Genomic DNA, 26,050 nt, shown 5'->3' on the forward strand with positions numbered 1-26,050 from the left:
CCTGTCATTGTTGGCTCTGCTATACATCCTACTTGAAGAATTTCCCATTGTGATATCAGCATACCATGAGTTAGATGGTTTGGTTTTGTTACATGCATTATTTATTTTAGAAATAGAACACAAACCTACATTTATCATAATTAGCTTTTTCCTACATCGCTCGTTGAGTGTCTGGATGAGCAGTCCTGAGCACTGGTGAGAATCTGTCAGAAAATGACACAAGCAAAAAAAAAAAAACACACCTTACTATTAGCTGACCACCTCTTCCTTAAGTCATACACTTGAAGCACCAAAACAGAGCTGTAAAAATAGCACAACCATGGCACAGTATTAGCACAAGAATAGAATACCTTCCTGTGGGTAAAAGAAAGAAAGGAAATAATATGGGGAAATGCAAGTCCAGGACAAACACACTAGGCAATGAAACAAGTAATCCTTCTTGTGTCAAAAAGCTTTTCTTTTCTACCTTCTGACGGAAATCCTGAAGGGCTGCCCTTGAATGAAGAGGAAAGAAGGGACAGAACTTTGAAAGAATATGAAGGAAGTTTTATTTTAGATGTCAACTGAGGGGCAGGGCATTTGCTGACTTTAGAAGGACTTGCAATTCAGTGCTTCCCAAACTATGGGTCATACTTGTGATTCAAAGAGGGTTGTATAAGATTAGGAAAGGATCTCAACATTTTTTTACTGACTATATTGTAAACTCAACCATTTTACAGAAAGAAAAGGTTAATAAAATCAGGTCATATTGACTCATCGTTCTCAGAAGTTCAGTTCCCTGGAGATGTCTGGCTGAAGGTATAAACACATATTGCCACAGTCTAAGGTGAGAGTCTCCCAGCAATTATCTCTTCTATGGTCAAAGAGTGGTGTGAAGACAAATAAACTCAAAAAAGGATCATGCTTTCAAGAAGTTCAAAGCTTCAGACACTAGTTTGTGAGGGCTCCTTTAATTTAAGCGGTGCTGGTACAATTTTCTTGAGCCCTTGTGCCTAACTTTGTTCATGATGCAGGCATATCCCTGGCTAGGAAATGAGAGGCATTTCATTTTTCATGCACTGTGTAGCATTTTCAGAGCTTTTAGAGTTTCAGTGCTTTGTTAAATCAGACGACAGATTAATGTTCTTGGAGCAGCACAGTGGATTCACAGACTTGGAGGCCAGAAGAGACCACTTGCCTGTATGGCTTCCTCTCACAGATCACTGAGCTTCATCCTGGACTCTCCCATGAGCCAGCACACTTAAAGACTCAGTTACAAGTTGGGGAATACAGTTTCTGAAAAGTGAGGATGAATCACAGTCTGTTTTTTCTCCTATATTTTAGTAATTTTTTAGTAGGGTCAGCGTACAGACAGGGCTGCTTTTCCTTCTCATTAACGGTCCTCTCAGTGTAATGACCATCTGTCTTCAGCTGCCCTGGCATAGATATTAGTGCTGTAAAAGTAACAGACCTCTTCTCTGAGCATTGTGAAAATACAGGGATTTTTTTAACCTTTCAACAGGGAAGATTTAGTTTTTGTTATTAAGCACAACCCTAGGTTTACATCTCCACAGACTTCCAGAGCAGGACTTCTGTAAATCATGTCAGGTTCACAGACGCTGCAGATTTTGTGTGCCCAGAACTACTCCTTTATCTACATAGCTGGGGTGATAATACGCTAGCCTCTACTTTGCAGGCCCAAAAGCAGTGGGAAACTTTCAGCCCTGGGAAGCACCAGGGGTAAAACCCTGTGCTGCTGACAGGTGTGTCTCTCGAAGGACATGCAGCTGCCCCCTCTGCTCCTTTCTTTGTGGTCATATGAGAGTTAGGCAAACTTTATAGTTTAATACAGTCTAAATTTGACCAAATGTTATAGTCAGAAAGGCTATAAGGAAGCAGTAACAGGAAGGTAAATCAAGCATGTCAGTCAGATATGTCAGTCAGAAGAAAAAACAGAAGAACGTGCTGTACTTCCAGATGAAGAGGCCAGAATGTAAATTCAAGAGGTAGATTTTTGGTTGAAGATCACAGAATCATAGAATCCTTTAGGCTGGAAAAGACCTTCAGGATCATCAAGTCCAAATGTCACCTGACCTACTGAGTCCCATCACTAAACCATGCAACATCCGCACATCCCGTAAATATTTCCAGGGATGAGCACTCCACCACTTCCTTGGTCATAATGTTCCGATGGGATAGCCATGGCATCCTCTGTAGCAGCACCTCTTCAAGGTTTACCCAGGATCTTTTGCAGTCCCTGCCTCAGCACGCCTTTCCTGACTGCCTATGCCTATGCCTATCTGAACAGTCTAATGGTAACTTTCAACAGTTACCACTCCCTTCCCAGCTAAATCTGGAGCGTTTAGGGCCCCTTTGCTCTATCCTGAGCTTTATTTGTGTCACAAGGCCTGGAGCAAGGATTGAGGTCTCAGCTTAGGTTTGCATTTTGAATTGTAGCTTATTTTATGTATTATTTTATCTATCTTTTCTAATTGCATAGTTAGAAAATGCAACTAGTTAGGAAAAATAAACTCATTTCTTTTTGCTTCTGGGAATCAGTTCAAAGCTGTTCCCAACTGAGTGCTTGAAGTCTGTGATTATCTAGGTGATGGTGCTGCACTTCCAGCTGGTTCATCTATCTGTGCAGGGCTCAGGCATTTGGAGGCTGTGAGGTTTCCACCCTCACATTTGAGCATATGCTCAGTCACTTGATGGCTGATTATAGCTGAGCAAATAGTTTATAATGAGAAACTTGCTCAACTCATTAAGCTTGCTTTCTTCTTGTGGCATATCCTCCGGCAGACTGTGGTTTGTTCAAATGTTTTTGTGAGCCAGGATTGTTTAACCAGTTTCTTTTAACGGTGTGGGTGGATTCTGAGCAGTGCTCTGGATGAATTCACTATTCAAAGGCTGTTGATAGTTAATTAGTTAATTGCTCAAATACATTATGCAATATGGTTTCTGCTTTGACACTTGTGTAGGTCTTCCCTATTAACTTAGAGATTCCCCTGGAATAAGTGTCACTGAAACTTGATGGCGATCAAGGTATCACAGTTTTAAACAAACCCAGTTCTGTTGGCCTGTTCTTTTGGTTATTCTTTTTAGTCAAGCCTTTTTCTGCCAGGGAAATGGATAAAGGCATCTTCAGGCCTCATTATTTTGGGCTCAGTTATTATCTTAAGAGTACACATATTTATATTTAATAATTCAATTAAATAATATAATACAAACAATTTACTCTAGAAACATTTTAAGAAAGAAACAAGTGTCATAATCAGACAAAATTTCCTAAGAACTTCAGCAATCCAGTGTAATCATATTAAAATAGGAGTATTTAGCAGCTCCATCTGCTAAGTACGTTAACTCAAACAGTGGGAAGAAAACACTCAAGTTTCTTTCTGAGAAGCAAGGGTTCTTCAGTGCTCATAAGTTTTTGAGAACAATAAGCAGCATGCCAACGATATCACAGAGTCATAATCTAGTGATGATTGAATTATGAAATTGGTCCAGGAGATTTGTGGAGGACAAACAAGTTTAATCAATGAAAAGTTGCATCTGCTCTGGTAAGAAAAGACTGCTGAGCGTGGGAGCCAGAACAAGGGCGTGGGTTCTGCCAGCAAATGCAGAAGAGCTGGTGTTTCTACCAGCTAAATTTGTCTACACATGAATAATCAATCAAAAATATAGTGACAAGCCAAGAATCTTCTGAAAATATGTTAATTTTACGATTAACAATTGCACAAATGATCTATTTAATTTATAGACGTGCTTTTCTAAAATTCTTTGAGTTTTTTAATGAAATTAACAATATTTTCCCCAACAGAGTATAAGAATAAAGCAGTTAATAACAGGAAGTAGGGATTGACTGAAGTGACAGGACATGACCTGCCTCCTTTTGAATTTGTTTGTAGTATAATGGAGTGAATAATAACACTGCACTATGAAAGGGTCTCATTCAGACAAAACTGGAGCATTGAATTAGCCTTAGGTGTTATTCTTAACAGATCTGCTTCCAGAATGGTTTAAAAACATGAGGATCGAGACAGTCGAGAATGGTACAAGAAAGTGATTCTGATTTGAGTGGTGGTTGAGTGTCATATTCAGCTAAAATTCTTGAGTAAGGTTGGCTGAATTGGATATATCCTGTGTCCTTCATTATGGTCAAGCCTTTAGTAATGGCCATTTAAAGGGAATGTTATTCTGGCCCTTTCTTACTGTTTAGTGATCTCTGAAATCCTAGAAAGCAGAAATAGAAATCTGATGGTGGGGAAATAAAAAAGAAGAAAGGCTCACACAAAAAAAAATTAACAGGGTTTTCAGTTATGCAGTTTCCTCACTCTCTTTTGTGAAATTTCCATTAGCACCTACACTGATAGGATTCTTAATTGTTTTCCAGTTACTATTTCTACTACGCAATTAAACTGACAGACTACACAATATGCGGTTTAAAGCTGCCAGCAGAACATACTGAGCCCATAAAGCAAACACTTTCATGCCTGTATCCTGATAGAGTTGTGGCGGGGCAGTGACTCATCTGTCTGTCGTTTTCATTTCTGTGTTTCTGGCAAATGAAGTGTGTGCCAATGGTACAGTTCTTCGCTGGCTGCTGTTCTTGGCCCCCGTCTCCCCATGAATATGAGATTCCGTGCCTTGGCCACGTCTCTTGGGACCGCTGGACAGACTCCAAACGAAGGGTGGAGTGCTGAGCATGCCACACGTTTCCTCCCCCACTTAAGGCTCCCTGGGGCTGCATCTCTCATAAGGGATGGAGATGTCCTTTAAAAATATCAGGGGATCAAAGAATTTGCTCAAGTTAATAAATGAGTTGTTGAGACTGGAAGTAGAACTCTACTTCCTTCAGTTAGTTGAAGGTTCATTCAGCATCGTGGCTGGGTTCTGCCCTTTAGCACAGCCTTTAAGGTCTGGCATGGCCACGTGGAAGGTACAGGTAAAGAGATAAGCTTACAAAACCCATCGAGCATTTTGGTTATGAGCCCTACAGCTCATTCATGCCACAGCAGCAATGAGGCAGAAGCACACCAGCCCTTCCTTCAGCTCTGCTTCTCTGAAGGAGGAACAGATGGTAAAAGATCTTCTCAATGAGTTGGCATAGACAAGGTGGTCATTTACCTGAATCTAGAAGGATTCTCATCCTCCTGAAAACATGAAATAGAGAAGGAGTGAAGGCCATTTTGTGTCAGATACCTCTCTCTCTTTCTTTCGCTATTTATAAATGTTTTATTCGGACCTTAAAAAAAAACTACTCAGAAATGCAAAGGTGCAGTCAGAAGTTTTCATATGCTTTCCTTCAGGCTCTGCTTGGAAGGGTTACACTTCACTATGCTGTTGCTATTTTTTTCCGTGTAATTCCAAATTCCTCGTTAAACCCTTGTTTTCTAACTAGTGGACTTTATATCAGTGACATTGCATGTGTAGCATTAACAAGAAATGAATAAAAACAACTTCTCTCTATTTTTAGGAGCGGAAACTTGCCAAGCTGCAGATAATTTAGACATGCTTTTCTTTCATAGAAATGTTTAATAACTTTTCTTCTTCAAAACGCACAACAAATTCAAAACTTCTGCATATAAGTGATCTGATTTGATGTGTATTCAAATCTCTTGGATTTGTATCAGTGTCAAAAATGGTTTGTTTTGTTTTGTGTTTTTTTTCCAATGAGAAGTATAAGAGTTGACCCCAGAAAGCAATGAAAGAAAGAATAAAGCTACATGCTCTTTAAGAGAACAAGTAAAAGCAAAGCCTAACTCTAATGGATCTTCCACTAAATCCTCTTTAATATATAATGACTTGGTCCTTATGTTAGCTCACAGATGTCACTCCTGGACATAAATATGTTTTATTCTTTGCATATTTATTCTGAAGTCCACTTTTTCTTCTTAGTAGTTTCATGCTGTTGTGGTTTAACCCAGTGGGCAGCTGAGCTGCTTATTTCCCCCGCAGCTGGATGCGTGGGGAAGAGAACTGGAAGGGCAAAAGTTAGAAAACTCATGGGTTGAGATAAAGACAGTTTAATAAGAAAGGAAAAAAAAACAATTGCACACCCAGCAAGTGATGTATAACACAGTTTCTCACCACCAGCCGATCGATGCCCAGCCAGTCCCCAAGCAGCTCCCCTAGCCAACTCCTCCCAGTTTTATGTTGAACATAACATCTTATGGTACGAGATATCACTTTGTTACATTTGGATCAACTATCCTGGCTCTGTGCCCTCTTTGTGCACCCCCAGCCTTCTTGCTGGCAGGGCAGCACAAGAAGCAGAGGAGTCCTTGACTTAGTATAAGCACTGCTCTGCAACAACTAAAACATCGGTGTGTTATCACATCTATTTTCATTACAAATCATACAGTTAAAAAACAAACAAACAAACAAAACATAACACATGTACAAGCTACTATGAAGAAAATTAATCATATCTCAAGCAAACCAGCACACACTCATTCAGACTCTTTAGCTGAAGAATAATTATGGCCAAGAGTATAAAATAAAGGACATGTCAGGGAAAAAGTACGCTCTTGCAAATGAGAACAGGATGAGCATAGTCCCGGCTGTCCTAAGCATTTGTTCAAGTGGAGCTTTTATGATGGTGCCATTATTGAATGTCCTCATCTTTCTTGCTGTGTCTCCAAGCCTGGCTGAGGTGGCAATGCAGAAAGACTGCTCAGTCTTTTGGTGACTGGGGACTGTCATTGTTGCTCTAAAACCATTAGCTTCTGTTTTCAAATAAGCTGGGTTCTGTCCCAGAGAAACCAGGATTTAACTAGTAAGCAGCTGTGCAAAATTTTCCTCAATGTCAAAGTGGGGATGCTGAGGTAGTGGGGACACAAGTTCATACAGCTGTAGATACTGAAATTAAGATTTCACTCAAACTGCGGAGGGTAAGTATCTCTCACAGACTCATTCTTTCTAACTTCAGGTTCAAACAGGCTACGGGTTATTAAACTTGAACTCAAGTTGTGTGTTCAAGCTTTACCTTGTGTCTGTGAAGGATTGGAGTGCTTTATTTTTTAATGAAAAATCAGATTATGAAGTCATCGCAATTCTAGAATATGGATAAGTCATAGATACCTGCTAGTTTTGTCAGTGCCATAGCACAGCCCTGTAATGAAACCTTTTGACTTATCTAGTCTGGTATGAAACAGTACATATCCTAGGTTAAGTCAGTTGCAGAATTCATAAAGAGCATCCAGCTGGGAACAACAGTTTTAATGTAAAGTCCTTCCTTCTTGTCTCACTTTCTGTTCATAACACAATGTTGTTTTTTTGGAAAAAAAAAAAAATCTTTTTGGGTTACTGTGCATACTGTAGCTGTTACAGAAAGTTCTGCCGCTTGTGTTGTGGAGCCTTTATGATGACAGGTATGTCTCAATCAGTTGTTTATTTAAGAGGAAAATATCTTTAGGTCTTGGGACTGTGAGCAAGCTCTCTAGAAAAGCTGCTAATGAAAAGGACTCAAAATATCCAAAAAAGGAGACAGAAGCAACACTTATTTTCTGCTATTTAAAGTATTTCTGACTCTGAAGCATGTTTCTGTAAGGCCAATGGAAGCAGAAAAATGTAAATGTTATGCAAAAAGTAGATCAGACCCATAAACTGTCCATGCCCTCTCCGATGAGGACGTTAATCAGTGGAATCTATTGTAGGACAGGCTGTTGCCCATGTGGAGTGCTTGTTTAAACTTGTTAAATCCTGACCATCTGAAGGGCAGACAGCACCGGAAAACACGCAGCCAGACCGGCCCGAACCCACCAAGCTAATTAGCACCAGAGCTGTGTCATTGCGTTATGCTCCGTGACTTCAGTGCCTCTAAGCACACCCACGCTCAAACGATGGAAACAGCAAGGAAGGGTTTGTTTGTCGACCCTGTCTACTGGTTTCATGAACTCAGTCAGATCAGCTCAGAGTGCCAGGCTGTGCCTGGCCTACCGAATGGCACGTTTGTAAATCAAACCATAGGATATCAGCAGTAGAGTGAAAGAGGTACCCAGCTGGGCATTGCATTAGGGCGTATGAAAACAAGACAAAGCTCTTTCCCATTCTTGATCTGTGCTCCAGCGAGAGGCAGCAGGAAAGCTGAGCCTTTGTTCCCTGCTGCTTGGCCCCAGCTTTTCTCCAACAAGAACTGGAGATCTACGTGATCTTTCCAGCAAGCCAGTCGGGATCTTTCCAGAGAGCACTGTGTGGGGACTCCAGGTAAAAGGAGGAAATATATGGGCCTGTAGGATTCCAACCCAGGCCTGGTAACAAAGATGTGCCCAAGGCCCAGTGAAATGCTAGCACTGTTGACCCTATTTGTTCCAAATCGTGACTTGTGATGGCTTTCAACTGATAACTATTACAGGCCTTAACACACCCTATATGATGCTGAAAACATTAGTAACTATGAAATTAGCCATCCTCCAACCTATGCCTTGTTTTCATGGTCACGGAGATGTAATTTCCTAAATTAATGAACAAATGACTTAAAGCACAAAACAGGAATGGAAGGAATGTCAGGAAAGAACACGGTAAACTTTCAATGTGAACTGCATGGGAGTGACCAAAAAGTTGGTTTTTATCTCTATGTGTAATGGGCAATTAGTGGTTTGGGATAAAACTGAGAACAGCCCTGAGGACAAGGACGTGGGGGGTGTTGGTGGATGAGAAACTCAACTTGCGCTGGCAACATGGGCTTGCAGCCCAGAAAGCCAACCATACCCCGGGCAACGTGGGCAGCAGGACGAGGGAGGGGATTCTGCCCCTCTTGTGAGACCCAACCTGGAGTGCTTCTCTCAGCTCTAGGGCCCACAGCACGAGGAGGACATGGACCTGTTAGAACAAGTCCAGAGGGGGGCCATGAAGACAATCAAAGGTCTGGAGCACCTCTCCTATGAAGACAGGCTGAGGGAGTTGGGGTTGTTCAGCCTGGAGAAGAGAAGGCTCCAGGGAGACCTTATAGGGGCCTGCCAGTACCTAAAGGGGGCCTACAGTAAAGCTGGGGAGGGACTCTTTGTCAGGAGGTGTAGGGATAGGACAAGGGTAATGGTTTTAAATTAAAAGAGGAGAGATTTAGATTACATATTGGGAAGAAGTTCTTTACTCGGTGGTGAGGCACAGGCTGCCCAGAGAAGCTGTGGATGCCCCATCCCTGGAGGTGTTCAAGGCCAGGCTGGATGGGGCTTTGGGCAACCTGGTCTGGTGGGAGGTGTCCCTGCCCATGGCAGGGGGTTGGAACTGGGTGATCTTTAATTTCTCTTCCAACCCAAACCATTCTGTGGTTCTGTGATTCTATGAAAATGCATGGAAGTTGAAGGCATTCTTCTTACTCTTTAATACAAACTGCAGAGAAACAAAATTGTACCATGCCTGACCCTGTGTTAAACAGATTCACACTGACTGGATACAGCCAAGATATTTATGAGCCAGTCTTGTCCAGTCTTAAATGTTTTCTTTAAGATAGCAGTGTTGAAAAAATTGCTAAGGAAGTGGGAATTTCCACATTTGTTTCATGTTACTGCATTCTGTATATTAGTAATCTTATTTAGTATGAATAAGGCTTCTATATAGTTCTTCTGAAGCTGTTTTCTTTCTCCAGATTTAATTGTGGGTGCATTTGGAGCTGGAAAAGCAGTTGTTTACAGGTACGTGATAAATACAATGGATTTTTAATTTTACAGCTTCAGTGGGAGATCTGTGAATAAACAAATATCACATTTCTTTGTTTCCCTGGTGCAACGTGTAAAAGATACTGATTACAGATGATAAATGAAACATCGTGTGAGCAACAAATGTTTTACAAATTTCTTTTTTCTCATGCTCAAAACTTCCAATTTTTCATGAAAATTTCCATGGTTAGTCTTAGTTCAAGAAACTCTTTCTGGAATGCTTGACTCCTCAGTTAATTTTAAATTAGATAAGAAGAGAAAATGGTGTCTTTCCTACCTTTAAAGCAACTTCACACAAAATTCTGTAGAGTCAAAAAGCTCATCCTACAGCTCATCAGAGAGAAATTTATGAAGCACAACACTGAAAATTCATTTATTTCTTGGAGGAATGGTACTAGTAAGAAATTCATTATTCAGATGACTCTTGACTCTTTGGAGGTCATGCACATTAAGACAATCTATTTATTAGAAATAAAGACTGCTGCTTTTAGCTTCAGTTTAGATAAAATGTATGAGATCTCACTTTGCAAATCTCCGGAGTTGTTGCTGACTACTTTTTTTTGCTAAATGCACTTTTTGATTAGAAGTATAAATTACAACTACCAAACGCATAAATGACTATCTGCTGCAGCCCTATTAATGCTGATGTGCAGACAGTTCTTTGCATTTAAATATTCACCATCCGTTACTGCAACGATGTAGTCATATTTCCTGATTCCTCTCTGTCTTCTTCTTGTCTGTATTCGGAACAGTACCTGTCTGAGAGAAGGCATGTTCTGTTTCCTGGATGAATATTTGTCAAAGCATAAGAATTCTGTAAAACAGGAGCATTAGCTCATTTTTGGTAACACTATTAAGCACAGTGAGAAGACCTGGTTTTCCTGCTGCCCTATTTTAGAGTCATGCAAATATTTTGCAATGCATCACTTTGCAGTGGCATTAAATGACTGCACAGGATGTGAAACATTGGAGAATGAGATCCACTGTGTACTTTAGATAGCAATAAAAAATGTGTTCTATTTCATTTAGGAAGGTGAATAGCAAGCAAGAATCCCTCAATCTTTCTGTTTCCTGTCCAGAGTGTATCAAATACCAAACTTGTCATGCTGGAGAAAGTTTTATTAGCTGAACTTTGCTACAAAAAAAAAGGTTTTCGCTGTTGCACAGAAATGAAGGAAGTAACTATTTTTTGAGTGTCTTGCTGAAACAATACAGAAAAGTGATCATAAAAGCTCAACTGTGGGTTAAAATATGAGGAAAGTAACTGTAGTAAGCTATTTTTGGCAGAATTACCTAAGTTAAAACAGTATTATCTAATTATATAAGTAAAACAGATTCATTGTCTTAACAGAATTTTGTTTTCTCTTTTAAACTGCTCTCAATTACAGATTAGCTCATTACTTACTAGCAGATTGCTTTTCAGAGGGATGTTTCCCATCACCACAACCATGTATTCACATGCTCAGCAGAATTTTCTGTGATGATTATTCTCATTTTCCAAAGTCAATTGTCTCAAGACATGATGTCAGACTGAGTTTACTTTATTGTTGGTTTAAGATAATTCTAGATCAACTTCTATTTTAACTAAATTATGTTCATTTTTTGAAGAACCTTAAACAGTGATAGCAAGCCTGAATATATCACTGTTCATGAAGAAACACAAATCTGACAGTTTATAAAATAACAGCCAAGGGACTTCTGTAATTTCCAAAAGGCAGGCTCTGTCCCTTTATGAAAACATCACAGTGTGATGAAATGTGTCTGATGTGCGTGAATCCCAGGACAGACCTATTGTTAAGTGGAGCATACTGTTTCAGCGATGCTGTGTGCTGTTAACCTGTGTTTTTTTTGTGAAGAACTTTCGAAATGTCATAGCAGAAGGTATCATAGTTTCTGATCCCCAAAAATATCAAGGGTCTTTTGGGTAGGAGCAGCATTTTAAAAGTATTTTCTACCAAGTAACCCTACATTTCAAACTTCTTTGTGTCTATCTCAGTTGTTTTCTCTGGTGTAAGTTAGGTACTAATGTGCTGTATGTAGTGAATGTTATTTCTGTCACTTAGAGCCAGACCTGTTGTGACCGTGAGTGCTCTGCTTATTCTGAACCCTATGATTGTGAATCCAGACAATAAGACTTGTCAGCTCCCTGGCTCTCAGCTTTTGGTAGCCTGGTAAGTTCATGATTAGACAAAAAACATCTTCAGCATCCTCTTCTTTCTCAAATAACCTCCCACTCCTAGCTTTTCTTGCCGCTTTTTGTTGAATGTACAGGTATTCAAATATGCTATAAGCTCAACAACAACAAAAATTATATAGAACAGAGTTCTTTTTGACACCTTCCAATACTTCACAGATTCTCTAAATGAAGTAGCTAAAAGTCCAGTGATGTGATATCCTCCTTCATGGGAAGATGTTCAGTGTCTTACAGGATCAAGCTGCAAAATCACATTCAGTGTCTGAATGAGTGAAACGTGCAACAGCCAAGATTGACAAAGCATTCACCTGACAAAACACACATCTTTGCTGAGAAAATATCACAGTGAAAGTGATGCAAAGAGCTGGTAGTCCCACCAATTTCTGCAACAGAAAGAGAGATCTTAGTCCTTTGTGGAAGAGAGAAGGTGTCCTGCTCACTACGCTGAGAGCAGTTCATGGGATGTTGTTTCTGGCTGTCTTTGGTCAGAGGAAAGATATTTTTAGTGCATCAGGCAGGACAATGTTGGACAGAGCCTTAAAAGAGAAACCCTCTGCCATAGTAGCATTTAACTTTGAAAAGAAAAAGTACACTCAGAACCTTGAAGCAAATTGAAACAATTCAGGATCAGTTACAAATATAAATGTCGTAGGACAGTTGGAGGCTATCTAGTACTATTAACACCACATGCAGGTGCATTTACAGTACTATAAGAAAGTCACTTAGAAAAGACCCCAAATAACAGCTGATAAAACAGGCTATTAGAAATACATTAGATGCTTTTTAGAAGTTGAAATCATAACAAATGAGGAAACTAAAAACAAAACAGAGCATAAACACTTGCAAGTTGAATATAAAATTCCAGTAAGTCTTGCCAGAGAGACTGTACGGAACAGATTTCTAAAATATAAAAACTAGCTGTAGCATTTTAATTAAACACATTAGGGGCACAAAGCCTGCAGAACATGGGATGTATGAAAAGAATATCAAGGTGTAAAGGAGAAAGACAAGGTGACTGCACTAATTTTTCACCGCTTTTAAACTAGAAGTGGTCAGAGGGAGTCCCCACACTGGAGACATTCTTTATGGGAAATGAGTTCTAAAAATAGTCACAAACATAATAGTTAGCAGAGGAGGTTTTACATCAAATTGATAAATATGAAAAATAAAAAATAATCATGACCAGAAACAGTTTACTTAAGAGACGTACAGGAACTCAACTCTGACACCATTAAACCACTAAATATATGGGCTGTTAATGCAGTGGGTGCAATTTGTGACTCAGAAGTGCTACATCTACTGATTGTCAAAATCTGGGACAGGGTTTTCAAGAGATTTTCACTTTTACTCTATTCTTTTACTCTATACGGAACTGCTTATTTTTATCATTATGTTCCTCATTTCTACATTGTGTGTAGTAAAATCAGCCACGTACAGAGGAAGGTAGAATGCACTCGGTAGAACGGTGTGGTCCCAGAACTTTAAAACGTTTAGTCCTTTCTGGAGTAGGTTCCAGATAAAGATCCATCTTTATATTTTGATTCAAGCAAATTTTGTTTTAATAGTCAATGCAATAAAAAAATTAAAATATCAACATTGGGCTGTAGCATATTCATTGTTCCATGTGCATTTGATTTTTTTCCCCAAAACTTCAGTTTTTAAGACTTCTAAAGAATCCTTTGGATAAGTTTTATACTGGAAAAAAATACCAATATTATAGCATTTACTGACAGTTTACTGGAAGAAAAAAAAAAGATACAATTTGTTGTTTTTTTCACAACATGAGTGAATAAAAACATCCCTGCTAAAAATGTATTCCTGCTGTAAGGTACTGTTCAAAAAGGGCTTGTGGAACATGAAGTTTTTTCATTACTTTTTACTTCTGTATTACAAAAAGCCAGAAGATGTTTGGTTCATATCTACGAGACTTTTATTATGAGCATAATTTAATTTCTGTCCACTTTATTCTAAAATATTCTTCCCTGAAGATTTAGTTTGTATTATGAACTGACTGAAGACCAGCTGCTATTTTCCATGCTCTAATTTTTCTCCTTAGTTGATATAAGCTTGTATTGTACATATGAAAATAATTAGTAGGGAAACTCCAACAGGCAAGGAATTCTTTAGTCCCTTGGGATAGATTTCTGTATCTCTTAGCCAGCTGTGCTGCTAGTATAAAATGTCTACTGACTGACATTGCAAAATTAGAGTGAAAGAAAACCTACTACCAGAACAGTTTCAGGAAGTGTAAAGTATGAATAACGTAGATTATTGTACACTTTCTAGTATTAGGAAAATATTATTTTTGCCATAATATAATTTGGAAGACTGAAGTGCAGAGGAAGCATGCATAAAAAGTTATTTTTATACACAATCTTAAGAGAATTGTCCTGAACTTCTAGAAACATATATAATTATTTCTCTGCTATGTTTAAAACATGGCTATTTCTGAGTTACCAAAACTAACAAATTTGGAACAAATTCTGCAACTTTGAATGTAAACAGACTTTTTAAAAAAAAAAAAAGTTTGAAAGATAGAGGTAGCAATTCCTTCTTCCATTGACTTCATTGGAACCTGGATGTGATCAGTGCCCCACAGTCAGGGACTGAAGGGCCTCGTTACTTTGCGCAGATGAAGGTCTATACCATCAAAACTTTGAGTGCCTTTCTGCTAAGGCATTATCCATCTTCCTCTCTGTGTCCAGTTCTGTATTCTGAAAAAATAGACAACAATGGCAAGTAATTTCTGGTAGGATCTGATAATTTCAAGTTTATCACTTCCTGAAGTACGCTTCCTATTTTTTTCACCCTGTACCATAGCCAGATTAAATTCAGTTATTTCTGGTAAAAATAGCAGCCCCAAAAAACATTTTTGGGCAGAAATCATCTTCTTTGTTTTTCTAATATTATTTTCACTTCTCAAGATACTATCCCTATCTATGCCACGTGTTGTTTTGAATGAAGAGAAATACTTTTAAGCTTTTTCTAATAACATTAAAAATGTTTCTGTCTAACTGAAGAACATAAAATTAGTTCAAACAAACTGCTTTGTTGGTCCAAGATTACCAGGGAAAGCTGGTGTGTTCAGTTTTAATGCTTTTCCTGTATTTCATGGCCACAACTGAATACTACTCAAACCATGAGCTGATAGTGATGGCAGACACTGTTGAATAAATGCAGTGCAGAGATCTCCTACAGAGAGATAAGACTGACAGCACAGAAAAGATCATATGCTTAAGGATGATGGGCCATTTCCCAGTCATTTCTTACCTGCTGAAGTTTCCTTCCTTTTATTGTTAATTGTCTTGTTTGCTTTATGGCTCCTGCAAGCTCAGAAGATCAATTATTATGTTTCTTCATGTGCCAAGGAGTCAGATCTTAAATCTCAAAAATATTTTAGACTCCTGGCCTCTTCTGTGGTCTACCTTCTCCTCCGTTTTCATTTTCTCACAGCTAAACATCCTGCAAAATCTCCACGGCAACTTCTTGTCAAAGTGATGAGGATATCTCTCTTTAGAACTGTTTCTGAACTGAATATCCTCGAAATCAGAAATGGGTGATGGAATTCTGCTAAACCCACAGTGTTGCCAGTCAGATGGGCAGAGCCAAGAGACTGATAAATTCCAAAAGTTTGATTTTTTTGCACTCTTCTTGACATGCTGTGCCTGGAAAGGAAGGATTAAATCTTGGCTCTTACCATATTACTTCAGAACATGACTTGGGTTATCAAATGTGTATTACGAATTATTGCATTCATTAAAATAAATTAAATATATGTTATAGTTGTGCTATTTAACAATCAATTCATTTCTGATTACAATCCATTTCAAGCTGGATTTTTAACTCAACTATTTTTTAAACAGGATAGTGCAAAAATTATTTGAGATTTCAGGAACTGAGATCACCAAGTTCAACACACAGTGGCAGCTTGTGAGTTTACATTTGAGGAAATGCTCTCCTATGCTATGACATGTCAGACTAGTTTGTGAAGCCTGATGTCTAAACCGCATTTATGCAATTACACATGCTTTTCTCTTTCATGTTGTTTGTTCTTGCCCTTGTGTGTCAGCAAATGATCGGTTCTTCATCTGTTAACTCATAATTCTAAAGAAGCAGGAATGTGACTGAATTTGCAATATCTGCATGGAACGTGAATCGACACTCCTAATGTCATTTGAAGGCTGTGGTTAAGCATAGCTTAATGGCATAAGGCAATTTTTTTGGCCAAGAGGAAAATATTTAATAAGGTCATGAAAGTTATATGAATACCATATGTGGCACAGTTTCATTATGTTTGTCAGCGAAAGCAAACATTCAATTAGAATATGATTGCAGGTTATTTTAAAGATTGTGTTGCTGGTTTTTAATCCACTGCATGGAGAATAAGAGCAATGACTAATTCAAAAATATTTCTATTTAACCCAAGGTATTACTGTAAAATATGCTGGTTTCACATCTTCCAATGATGACTTACTACCCATTTTCAGCTGATACAAAGCAAAATATTTTCTGAACCCATTAAAGTATTCCATGAAAATGACTGTTAACCAGAGACACTTTGTATTGAATTGCACATCTTGAAATCATGGAAGTCTTTCTTTCTTCAGCATGATGAAGCAGAAAGGACTTCTGCAGGCAGCCTCATACAATGGTGGCTTGCTGAAGCTCAGTATTAGGAACCCAACTTTGCCAGTAGTATTAAAGGGTGATCTCTATAGGCTTTCTCCAGAATTAGTGGGAAAAGTTCTCTACATCTTTCCAGGGAAGATATTCTGAGGATACCCTGTCTTCTTTGAGTATTGGTGGAGCCTGGGAGACTTGCTGACTTAGGGGATATGTTGGGTGCCTAAACACAGATTCAATGAACATCATTTAAGAAAAAGAAACAAGAACATGGGTATGATTTGGGATTTACTATTCCCCAGGTCAGCTCTCTTTCTGCTAATAATTACTTCTTTTTATACATAGTTTTACAGTAAGAGTCTGCGCAGCATTTGAAGGTCAAAGTATTTCAGATGCGATAGGTAAGAAATGTTTTATATTCCTGTAATTTAGTCTGTCCCACTTAAATTCAGATTTTTTTTTTTCTTATGCTTTGAAAGATAATAGGACTACAATGTTCCTAAGGTAAGAAAATGCAGTTAAAGTGGTACTTATATAAACACAAAGCTTGTCCTATTCACTTGAAGGATTTTTTATTAATTTTTAGCCATTTTACAAACAAAAATAAGATTGTACCCAGCTGGAGAATGTTCTGTTTTGAAAAACAAATAAACAAGAAAACAAAAATAAAAAACAGATTTCCTGTGTAGTACACATATGATCTGTAAATGAACTTGCAAAGCTTTACTGAAGTTACATGTAGGACATACTTTGCATCAAAAACTAGTATGCTCCTAAACAGACAGATACCTTGGGCATGGATTAGTTTTACTTGGAAGACTTTGCTAGTTATTTGTTATGTTAATGCTAGTTATTAACTATAATATTTAATGAATTGTTTGCTATTTTTTCTTTCCATGTTAAATAAATAAATACTCAATTTACTTATATTCTTTAGTGCTGAAAGGTGAATTGCAGTTAGATTCATTGAAACAGAAAGGAGCTGTTAAAAGGACTCTCTTCTTTGACTACCATCAGTCACATCATTACTTCTCCATTGTGATAGAAAGACAGAAACAGCTCCGTTGCCAGGACTTTCTTGTTTATCTCAGAGTAAGTTTAAAATATTTTGGACTGTCACCATAATTTGAGTAGTATCAGGAATTTTAAAAGATGAATAAAAAGGGGGAGCCCTTTGGAAAAGCAAGAACATTTTCCAGTGTTCTTAGATCCCAGAATTACAGAAATGAGAGATAAGAAAGGTCTGGTGTGAGTGTCCAGACCATTCTTCTACCTCAGCAAGAATTCCCATGTAAATCTTTGTCTCATTTTTTGTCAATGAAAATATAAAAGAAAGACTTCCTTTGAAGAAGAGTGTACGGTTCTTCTGTGTACAAATATGTTCATTTCATGCTCTTCTGGAAATTCTGATTAAACACTGCATCTCCTTATACAAAAGTGCAACATTGTTTGCTCTTATAGTATTTGCAGTACAATAATCAACTGAACTTGTTAAAAGTCATTTCAACTCAGTTCCAACAAATATGTTAAAGGCGTGTCGCCAACAACATTGGCCTAAATTAATATATTATTTAGAATATTTTAAAAATCTTTTAAAATATTTTTTGAAAAATTAAAACAGTGGCACTTAAGTTATGAAGGAGCAAAGGTCGTTGGTTACTCACTTGCAGCTGGAATTACCTCCTGCCATTAAAGCAGATTTCAAGGCTGGTCCTAGAAATGTAGTGGGAGAAGAAATGGGGGAATCTCAAGAAATATGTAAGACAGCATCGAAACAAGGAGTTGGTGGAGTTTTACCATCACTAGTCCATATATGTCATTGGTTATGGAACAAACCAACAATGTTACCTCCACAAATCCACGCATGCACTCCCTCCATTCCAAACAGAAGATGGGCAGCAGCTGATAGCATTTGGTTTTGCGTGTCTCTTTTAAACAGCTTCTTTTAAGCTGATGCTTTGAAAAAATTCTGAGTCTACTCAGCTCAGCCAGCTTCTTCCAGATGTGGGGCTGTGGAGGCAATGTGTTCTGGGCATTCCAGTTCCATGTGAGTCATTTTGCTTTCATAATGATGTTACAAATAGGCAGATTTTGGCCAGCACCTGTCAAAGAACCAACTCTTTACCTTCAATAAGACTAATTCTGAATCTGTTGCAATACCCTACTCATCTGAAGGAATTACTTTAAACTCTTGTTTTTTATTATATGACTGTCTCTTACAGGATGAAACAGAATTTAGAGATAAATTGTCTCCCATCAATATAAACTTGAATTATAGCTTGGATGAATCCCATTTTGAAGACGGCTTGACTGTGAAGCCAATACTGAATTATTACCAGAAAAGCTCAGTAACAGAACAGGTATGAATTTTGCATGCAGCATCTTCTGTATATAAACTCAAAAATGTTTAGGAGTATAATGTGTGTCATTTTTCTTTAAACAGAGTATCAGGCCCAGAAATTGCACAACGAGGGTTTAATTAGTTCAAAATGTATATTGAAGATAAATATAGAACCAGGGAATCCTTTAAAGCATTTCCAAAATTTTGTTGTGTTCATAGTTTTGATTGCATTTTACGATATGTAAGCCAAGTTACTGTGGGAAAGGGCCTGAAAGATGTTATTATTCTGGTAAGGACATAGTTTACAATCTAAATAGTCTCCAACAGTACTCAAGTGGAAAGGAACTTGTAGAAAGGAGATAAATTCAGAAGGGCAGTGATAGTGACATTTAAGACATTTAAATTTGGGATATTTAATGAAGTGATTTGGACTTTCAAGCATATACTAACTGTATTATATATACCTATTTTGTGACTACACAGGCTTACATTCTGGTAGACTGTGGGGAGGACAACTTGTGCATTCCTGACTTGCAGCTTTCTGCTATGCCGTAAGTAAAATAAAAAAACTAATGCTGTATATAACAAAACCCAGACAATTCTAACTGCTTTAGCAAAATGAAGCACAGTTCTGTTGTTTGCTACTTATTCTTACCTGATTTCCAGATTTTTCATCTAGAAAACCAAGAAGTGGAGAAATATACACTTACAAAGTATGTATTTGTCAGACATGTTCATGGTGTTTAAATGTTATCATTGAAAATACAGTTTACAAGTGTTAGGAGCAGTACTAGTTCTCTGAATGCCAAGAGATAACACCAATTGTTGTTCAATGTTGTCCTGTTACCTGTCTCTGTGCCATCAAAATCAGTAGATATCTGTGAAAGGAAAGGGCACAGTGCTATTGCAGTTCTCAGGAGAGCTTCTGTCTGTTCCCTGTACAACAGACATGAACGGATAACTGAAATCCCACCAATTCTGTTCCCTCCAGAGAGAAGTGCTAATGGGTCTCTGGTGGCAAGTACTTTCCTCCAGTAGATACTTGTCTCTAGGTGGAAAGTAGTCAGGCTCTGAAATTTTATGCAACTGACTTTCAGGTTCTCTGGTAGTCTACTCTGATCATCCATAGTATGTGTTTTCCTTTGAACTGTCTCCTTCCCAGGTGCTTGCATACTTTACCATGGGATTATTTTTTATGAAAAACTTTTACTCTGTATTCACAGAATATTTTTCCAGAGCAGATGCTATGAGAGCAAATTGGCCTTCTGCTTTAATCATATGTAAATCATACTTGTGGATGTTTTAATTCCTGACAAGTTGTATGTTCTATATAGAGATAAAGATCCGCTAATAATTGGAGAAGAAAACTGTGTAATGCTCATAATAAATCCAAGGAATGATGGAGAAGGAGCCTATGAAGCTGAGCTACATATAAAGATTCCACCTGAAGCAGATTACACTGGTGTTGAACGCAACAACAAGGTAAATGAAAATCAAAATGTTAGTGATAATCACAGAATCATTAAAGTTGGTAAGGACCTCCAAGATCATCTGGTCCAGCCATTCCCCTACCACCACTATCACTCACTAGACCACGTCCCTAAGCACCAGGTACAACCTCTCCTTAAACACCTCCAGAGACGGTGACACCACCACCTCCCAGAGCAACCCATTTCAATGCTTGACTACTCTTTCTCCTACATTTCCAACCTAAACCTCCCCTGGCACACCTTGAGGCCATTTTCTCTAGTCCTATCACTAGTTACCTGTGAGAAGAGGCCGACCCCTAGCTCCCCACACCTTCCTTTCAGGTAGTTGCAGAAAGCAATGAGGTCTCGCCTGAGTCTCCTCGACTAAACAACCCCAGCTCCCTCAGTGGCTCCTTGTGCGACTTTTGTTCCAGGCCCTTCACCACCTTCGTAGCCCTTCTCTGGACACATTCTGGGGCCTCAATGTCCTTCTTATAGTGAGGGGCCCAAAGCTTAACACAGCATTTGAAGTGCTGCCTTACCAGAGCTGAATACAGGGGGAGGATCACGTCCCTGGTCCTGCTGGCTGTACTATTCCTGGTACAAGCCAGGATGTTGTTGGCCTTCTTGGCCACCTGGGCACACTGCTGGCTCATGTCCAGGCGAGCATCAACCAGCACCCCCAGATCCTTTTCCTCTGCACAGCTTTCCAGCCACTCTCCCCCAGGCCAGTAGTGCTGCATGGGGTTGTTGTGGCCAAAGTGCGGGACCCGGCACTGAGCCATGTTGAACCTCATCCCCTTGGCCTCTGCCCATCAACCCTGTCCAGGTCCCTCTGCAGGGCCTTCGTACCCTCCAGCAGATTGACACTTCCCCCCAGCTTGGTGTCATCTGCAAACTTAACTGAGGGTGCACCCAATTCCCTCATCCAAATCATTGATAAAGATATTGAAGAGGATGGACCCCAACATCAACGGAACACCACTGGTGAGCAGTTGCCAGCTGGATTTCACTCTATTCAACACCACTCTGGGTCCAGCCATCCAGCCAGTTTTTAACCCAGCAAAGCGTGTACCTGTCCAAGCCATGGGCTGCCAACTTCTCCGGGAGAATACTGTGGGAGACTGACTGAGCCTGATCCTCTGGGTTGTCCCACATTTGCTCTGTGATTTCATTCAAGATGACTGGTTCTATAAAAGAGCTGCTGGCAGCGGTGGGATTCGAACCCACGCCCCCGAAGAGACTGGAGCCTTAATCCAGCGCCTTAGACCGCTCGGCCACACTACCGGCCTGATCCTGGTTCTGTCCTCCTTGCACCCTCCCTTGAGGTACTTAGGACATGCCCAGTTAACCTACACAGGCAGTGCCAGCTGAACTCAGCAAGTGGACAGCTGCCTCCTAGGAGAGGAAATTCCATCAACTCTCAGCTATCTTTGTGCTCACGGTCCAGGCTGAAGATCAGCCATGTCACATGCAGATGGGAAAGGCAGGTCCATCCTGTTCAGAGCCAGCTCAGGTCCAGTTCCTCGTCATTAACTTAGATATAGTGCCACACAAATACTGTCATGTTTCTTCTAGTGCAAGAGCTATTTACATAGTTCAGAGATTTCGAACCAGTCAACCCTAACAGTACCAGAATCACCTGAGTGCTTCCAACCCCGGATCCCACGGTGTTACCACATCTCAGTAAGGGTCAATAAGCCCTTCTGAACCCCAGACACCTGGACACTTCTGGCTCATGCTTCCAGCGCAGCAGTGTTTTACTATCATTAAGGGTATTCCAGTCTCTGATATGCTGAATAATTGAACATTAACTGCAGTATAAACTTGACAAAGTTGACCTCCTTTCTATTCAATTAATTTATCTTACAGATAGGCCAAAAAAACAGTTATAATATGAAATGTGGCAATGTTCACAAAAGGGCTGACTCACGTCCCGCTGAGCTGTACTGAACACACAATGTTTCCTTTTGGGATCTGTTTGTTTTTTAAGAGCACAGACGAAACACTATCCTGCAAACAAGCAGAGTGTTCTTGTATTCTCTGTTGGACAGCAAGTCTGAATCACCTCATCTGCACATAAATCTCCCAGGCTGTTGCAACATGAACTTTCTTTTTTTCTGTCAGTGCCTGGAATGTGCAGCAGGGCCTCAAGGGTGAGAGTGGGAGAAAGCAAGTTAATTTCCTTTCTGAAGGCAAATGTTTTTAAGGAAGTTGAAAGTAACTTACAAAGTATTTCCTTACTCTCCTTCTGTCAGTGCCTTTATTATTGGGCTTTTAACCCACTTGGAAAAAAAATGACAAGAATTAATGATGTCACTGAAGGTGGTAATATGGAAATTCTCTGAAACCTCACTTCTCAAAAGCATATATTTGTGCACAAATAAGTAAAGACATCAGCCTCTTGCTGTCATCTGCATTTCCTTTACTCTCTTTGTATACTCCCTTTTCTCATACTGTGGTCTACAAGGCATAAAGAAAACTTAAGTTCTCTTTAACATGTACACCTGGTTGTCTTTTTCCTTTGCTGCTCTTTGGGAATCTTTGGCTGTTCTTCTGGCCATTACCAAGGATGTCAGGGGAGTTGCTTACTCCAAGGCCCACACATATTAGCCCACACATATCTATCACTCGGACTGGACAGAAATCATTCAGGGCTTTTCATTATGTTAGGAAAACTTGAATTTTGTGGTGCCAGAAGGGTAGCCTCAGGGGGGAAAGGAAGGGAAAAAGAGCTGGGAGAGTCTGGTGTTTTTCAAGAATGAGGATAAGCTAGAAATGGGTTAGCAAAAGATACTACTTTTCTTTTTTTTTAAACCTAGGAAACATAGAAAAGCTTTTCATATTCTTCAGTTCTTGTGGAAGATAATATACAATTTTGACAAGTCAAATTCTGAATCCTTCCAGATTTATGGAAGAATTGCCTTCATTTTCCCCACATTTAGTTAGTTCACTAGAGCACGGAATTTATTTCTTACTCTCTTTTTATACTTACTCTATCAAAAATGTCATTACATTCTTTCTGAGAAGTATCAGAACGTTAATCTTACTGCCTACATCGTTGTTAACATCTTGCCTTCTACACTGCAGATACAGCTTACACAAAGATTACAAATGTACTGAAAGTTTGTTCTTTCTACTGATTTTAAACCGTAAAAGTATATTTTTGAAAAGAATGGTCTTTGTGATGTTATGGTTCATTTAACTGAAATATTCATTTCTAAATCTTTATGTGGGAGAGAAATTAATATTGTAATTTTCTTTAAAAAGACAAAGCTAAAATTTGCTGCCATTTTTACTGGTGGAGGTTGGTTCTTGTACGTATTCATAGAATCATAGAAACATTTACGTTGGAGAAGACTTCTAAGATCATCTGGTGTAACCTTTAAATTAGCACTGCCAAGTCCACCATTAAAACATGTCACTGTACTGACAAGCTACTTAAAACTGCTGTGGACATGACAAAAAAGAAAATACAGTCTTCTTAATTTAAAAAAGTAAATTTACAATGAAAATATATCACTCATTTTAAGAACTCAGACATTATTTTATATTCTTCTTATTCAACATTCTTGTTTAATTTATCCCAGATAAATGTACAGATTAAGTAGGATCACAACTTGAAACAAGAATTAGCAGGCAATTTCATTTTCCCCAGAGTGATCAGAACTCTGGGTATCAGAGGCCCATCTGTTTCAAGGAAACATTGAAAAAATGTTTCACATTGAAAAAATTGAAAAAATCATTGTTACAATGATTTTTATGGGTCATAGTACAAATGACAGTATATTAGAAAGGGACTCATTTAATGCAACCTATGGGGTTTTAAAATCTATGGCAGTATGAACCACTTGACAAGAGCTCAGAAACACTTATCACACTGGTATGCGGGAAACACGGGGGTAAATGGAAGGAAGTTCTCTTGGTCTGTAGGTACTTTGAGGCATAGACTGTAGATGAAAAATAACATTTTGTTGTGAGGTGTAAGTGGAGTTGGGATTTCATTTCTTATTTTCATTTTTGTGCAGCAGTCTGCCAATGCGGGATTTTTGAATGCTCCTGAAACGCAGATAATTGAATACAGTGATTTTGGCAGACAGGTGGACTTGTGGTAGAGGCAGTTGCAGTCATGCTCTTAAAGCTCTGCATTCAAGGATTTCGTTCAATGTATATGTTCACAGTTGCCTGTGTAGTTGTTTTTCTCCATACTGCAGACTTCATTGTATTAAGGCAGAGATGATAGACATCTCAGAAGCAGCAAAACAGGTAGGCTGAGGGGCAAACAAATGAAATGTAATGAGCCAAAGAAACCACTTGATAAATTTCTGATGGAACTGAAAAATCTTTAGAATCAAATCATTCTGTTAGGCTGCCAGCATTTTGAATTAACGATACTTTTACAGGATGCTAGACTACTTTATTATGGGGCTACTCTGGATTTAGTCTATCTAATAGACAAATTTATCCCTTAATTGCTTCCATTAAACCTGATTTTTTTGGAAATAATTTCTTGAGTTATTCTGTATTATCTGAATTACACTGTGAGTGTGTTAAATACTTTCAGTTAAATAATTTAACTGAAGCATTAAATAATTTCAGTTGAATACATAACTGAAAATTCCCGCACCTATTACCTCTTCTTTTCAGCTCGATGCAATGCAGTGTTTGGCATTCCTCATTTGTCATTAGCTTGTCATCTCCAGCCTGATTCTGTAGCATACTGAACCTAAACTGGGCAACTGGATCAGAAGAATAACTCTTTGCAGAGATGTACATGAACACATGCAAGTGAAGAGACAAGTTAGTGTGTTTGATCTTAAAGTCTGAGGTCAAGGATATGATTTTGAAGTTTCTTTGATTCTTGCACGTACTGATACTTCCTTCAGTCAAAAAACTGGTTAATGAAACAATGACTTATAATGAAATGAAGTGTGTTATTCATTAGTTGTATTGTGGGAACACTTAAAAGCTCCAGATACCAGGTAAATGAGAAAATTACCACAGCTTTACAAGTTACTGGAAACCTTTTGGCTTGTAATAACTGTCCATATGCAGTAGGTGTGGAATTACTGGAATTAGCTGCAATGAAAAAAGTATAACCACATTATATTACCTCACATTTCCATGGCCAGCAGTAGAGCCAGAGGCAGTATATACTTGCTGTATGGTAAGTTCTTACGCTACAATAGCGTGATTGTGTACTTGAACCCCAAGCCATTGCCTGAGTACTGTACACTAATCCTTTGCCCAGCAAAAGAGTTTCACACACAACTCTATCCTGCCTTAGTAGTGATGGGTGGAGCCCAAATTATCATGGAATAATTAGTAGAAGTAAATCAAGCAAATACAAAGCCCTATTAGGTATTTGTTCCACACCAAAAACATTATGTATTTTGGCATGACTGTCTCTGTGCAGGCTGGGAACTGTGGGGCTGTTGTGGATCACAACCAGTTTTACTTTTCAATGGATAAATCCATTGAAAATCCAGCTTTTAGCCCCAAGCCTTTCTGAACTATAGCATAATACATGAATAGGAAAAAGATATGCAACCTTCTTTTCTTACCTGAAAATTCATATTATAAGAGTAAATAGAAGGTGGCTGGCTAGATGAGGCATAAATTGAGCCTTTTGAGGACAAACGCTCGTTCTCGTACATCAGTTAGATGAGAAGCTAGATTCTGGCACCTGGTACCTAATCCATCCATTTCTACTCAGAAGATAAGGATGAAAGGTGTTGATCAAGAAAAGAGAGGAGGTGTTTTAATCCACAGTCTGTAGTGC

The 26,050-nt window shown here is 38.8% G+C and overlaps 1 protein-coding gene across 1 annotated transcript in view; it reads left to right on the forward strand.

Annotated features, from left to right (window-relative positions):
• Positions 1-26,050, forward strand: part of ITGA8 (integrin subunit alpha 8) — a gene marked incomplete at both ends in the record, with an annotated part of 106,546 nt that overhangs the window by 32,405 nt on the left and 48,091 nt on the right. Inside the window, 7 exons of the mRNA XM_084283041.1 lie at positions 9,572-9,617; positions 11,705-11,812; positions 16,804-16,859; positions 17,396-17,550; positions 18,681-18,818; positions 19,283-19,350; positions 20,134-20,281. Of these exons, the coding sequence (XP_084139167.1) occupies positions 9,572-9,617; positions 11,705-11,812; positions 16,804-16,859; positions 17,396-17,550; positions 18,681-18,818; positions 19,283-19,350; positions 20,134-20,281 (719 nt within the window). The remainder of the gene's footprint in view (positions 1-9,571; positions 9,618-11,704; positions 11,813-16,803; positions 16,860-17,395; positions 17,551-18,680; positions 18,819-19,282; positions 19,351-20,133; positions 20,282-26,050) is intronic.

Source organism: Netta rufina (genome assembly GCF_964035555.1).
Source record: "Netta rufina genome assembly, chromosome: 2".
In the NCBI taxonomy this organism is placed as follows: domain Eukaryota; kingdom Metazoa; phylum Chordata; class Aves; order Anseriformes; family Anatidae; genus Netta; species Netta rufina.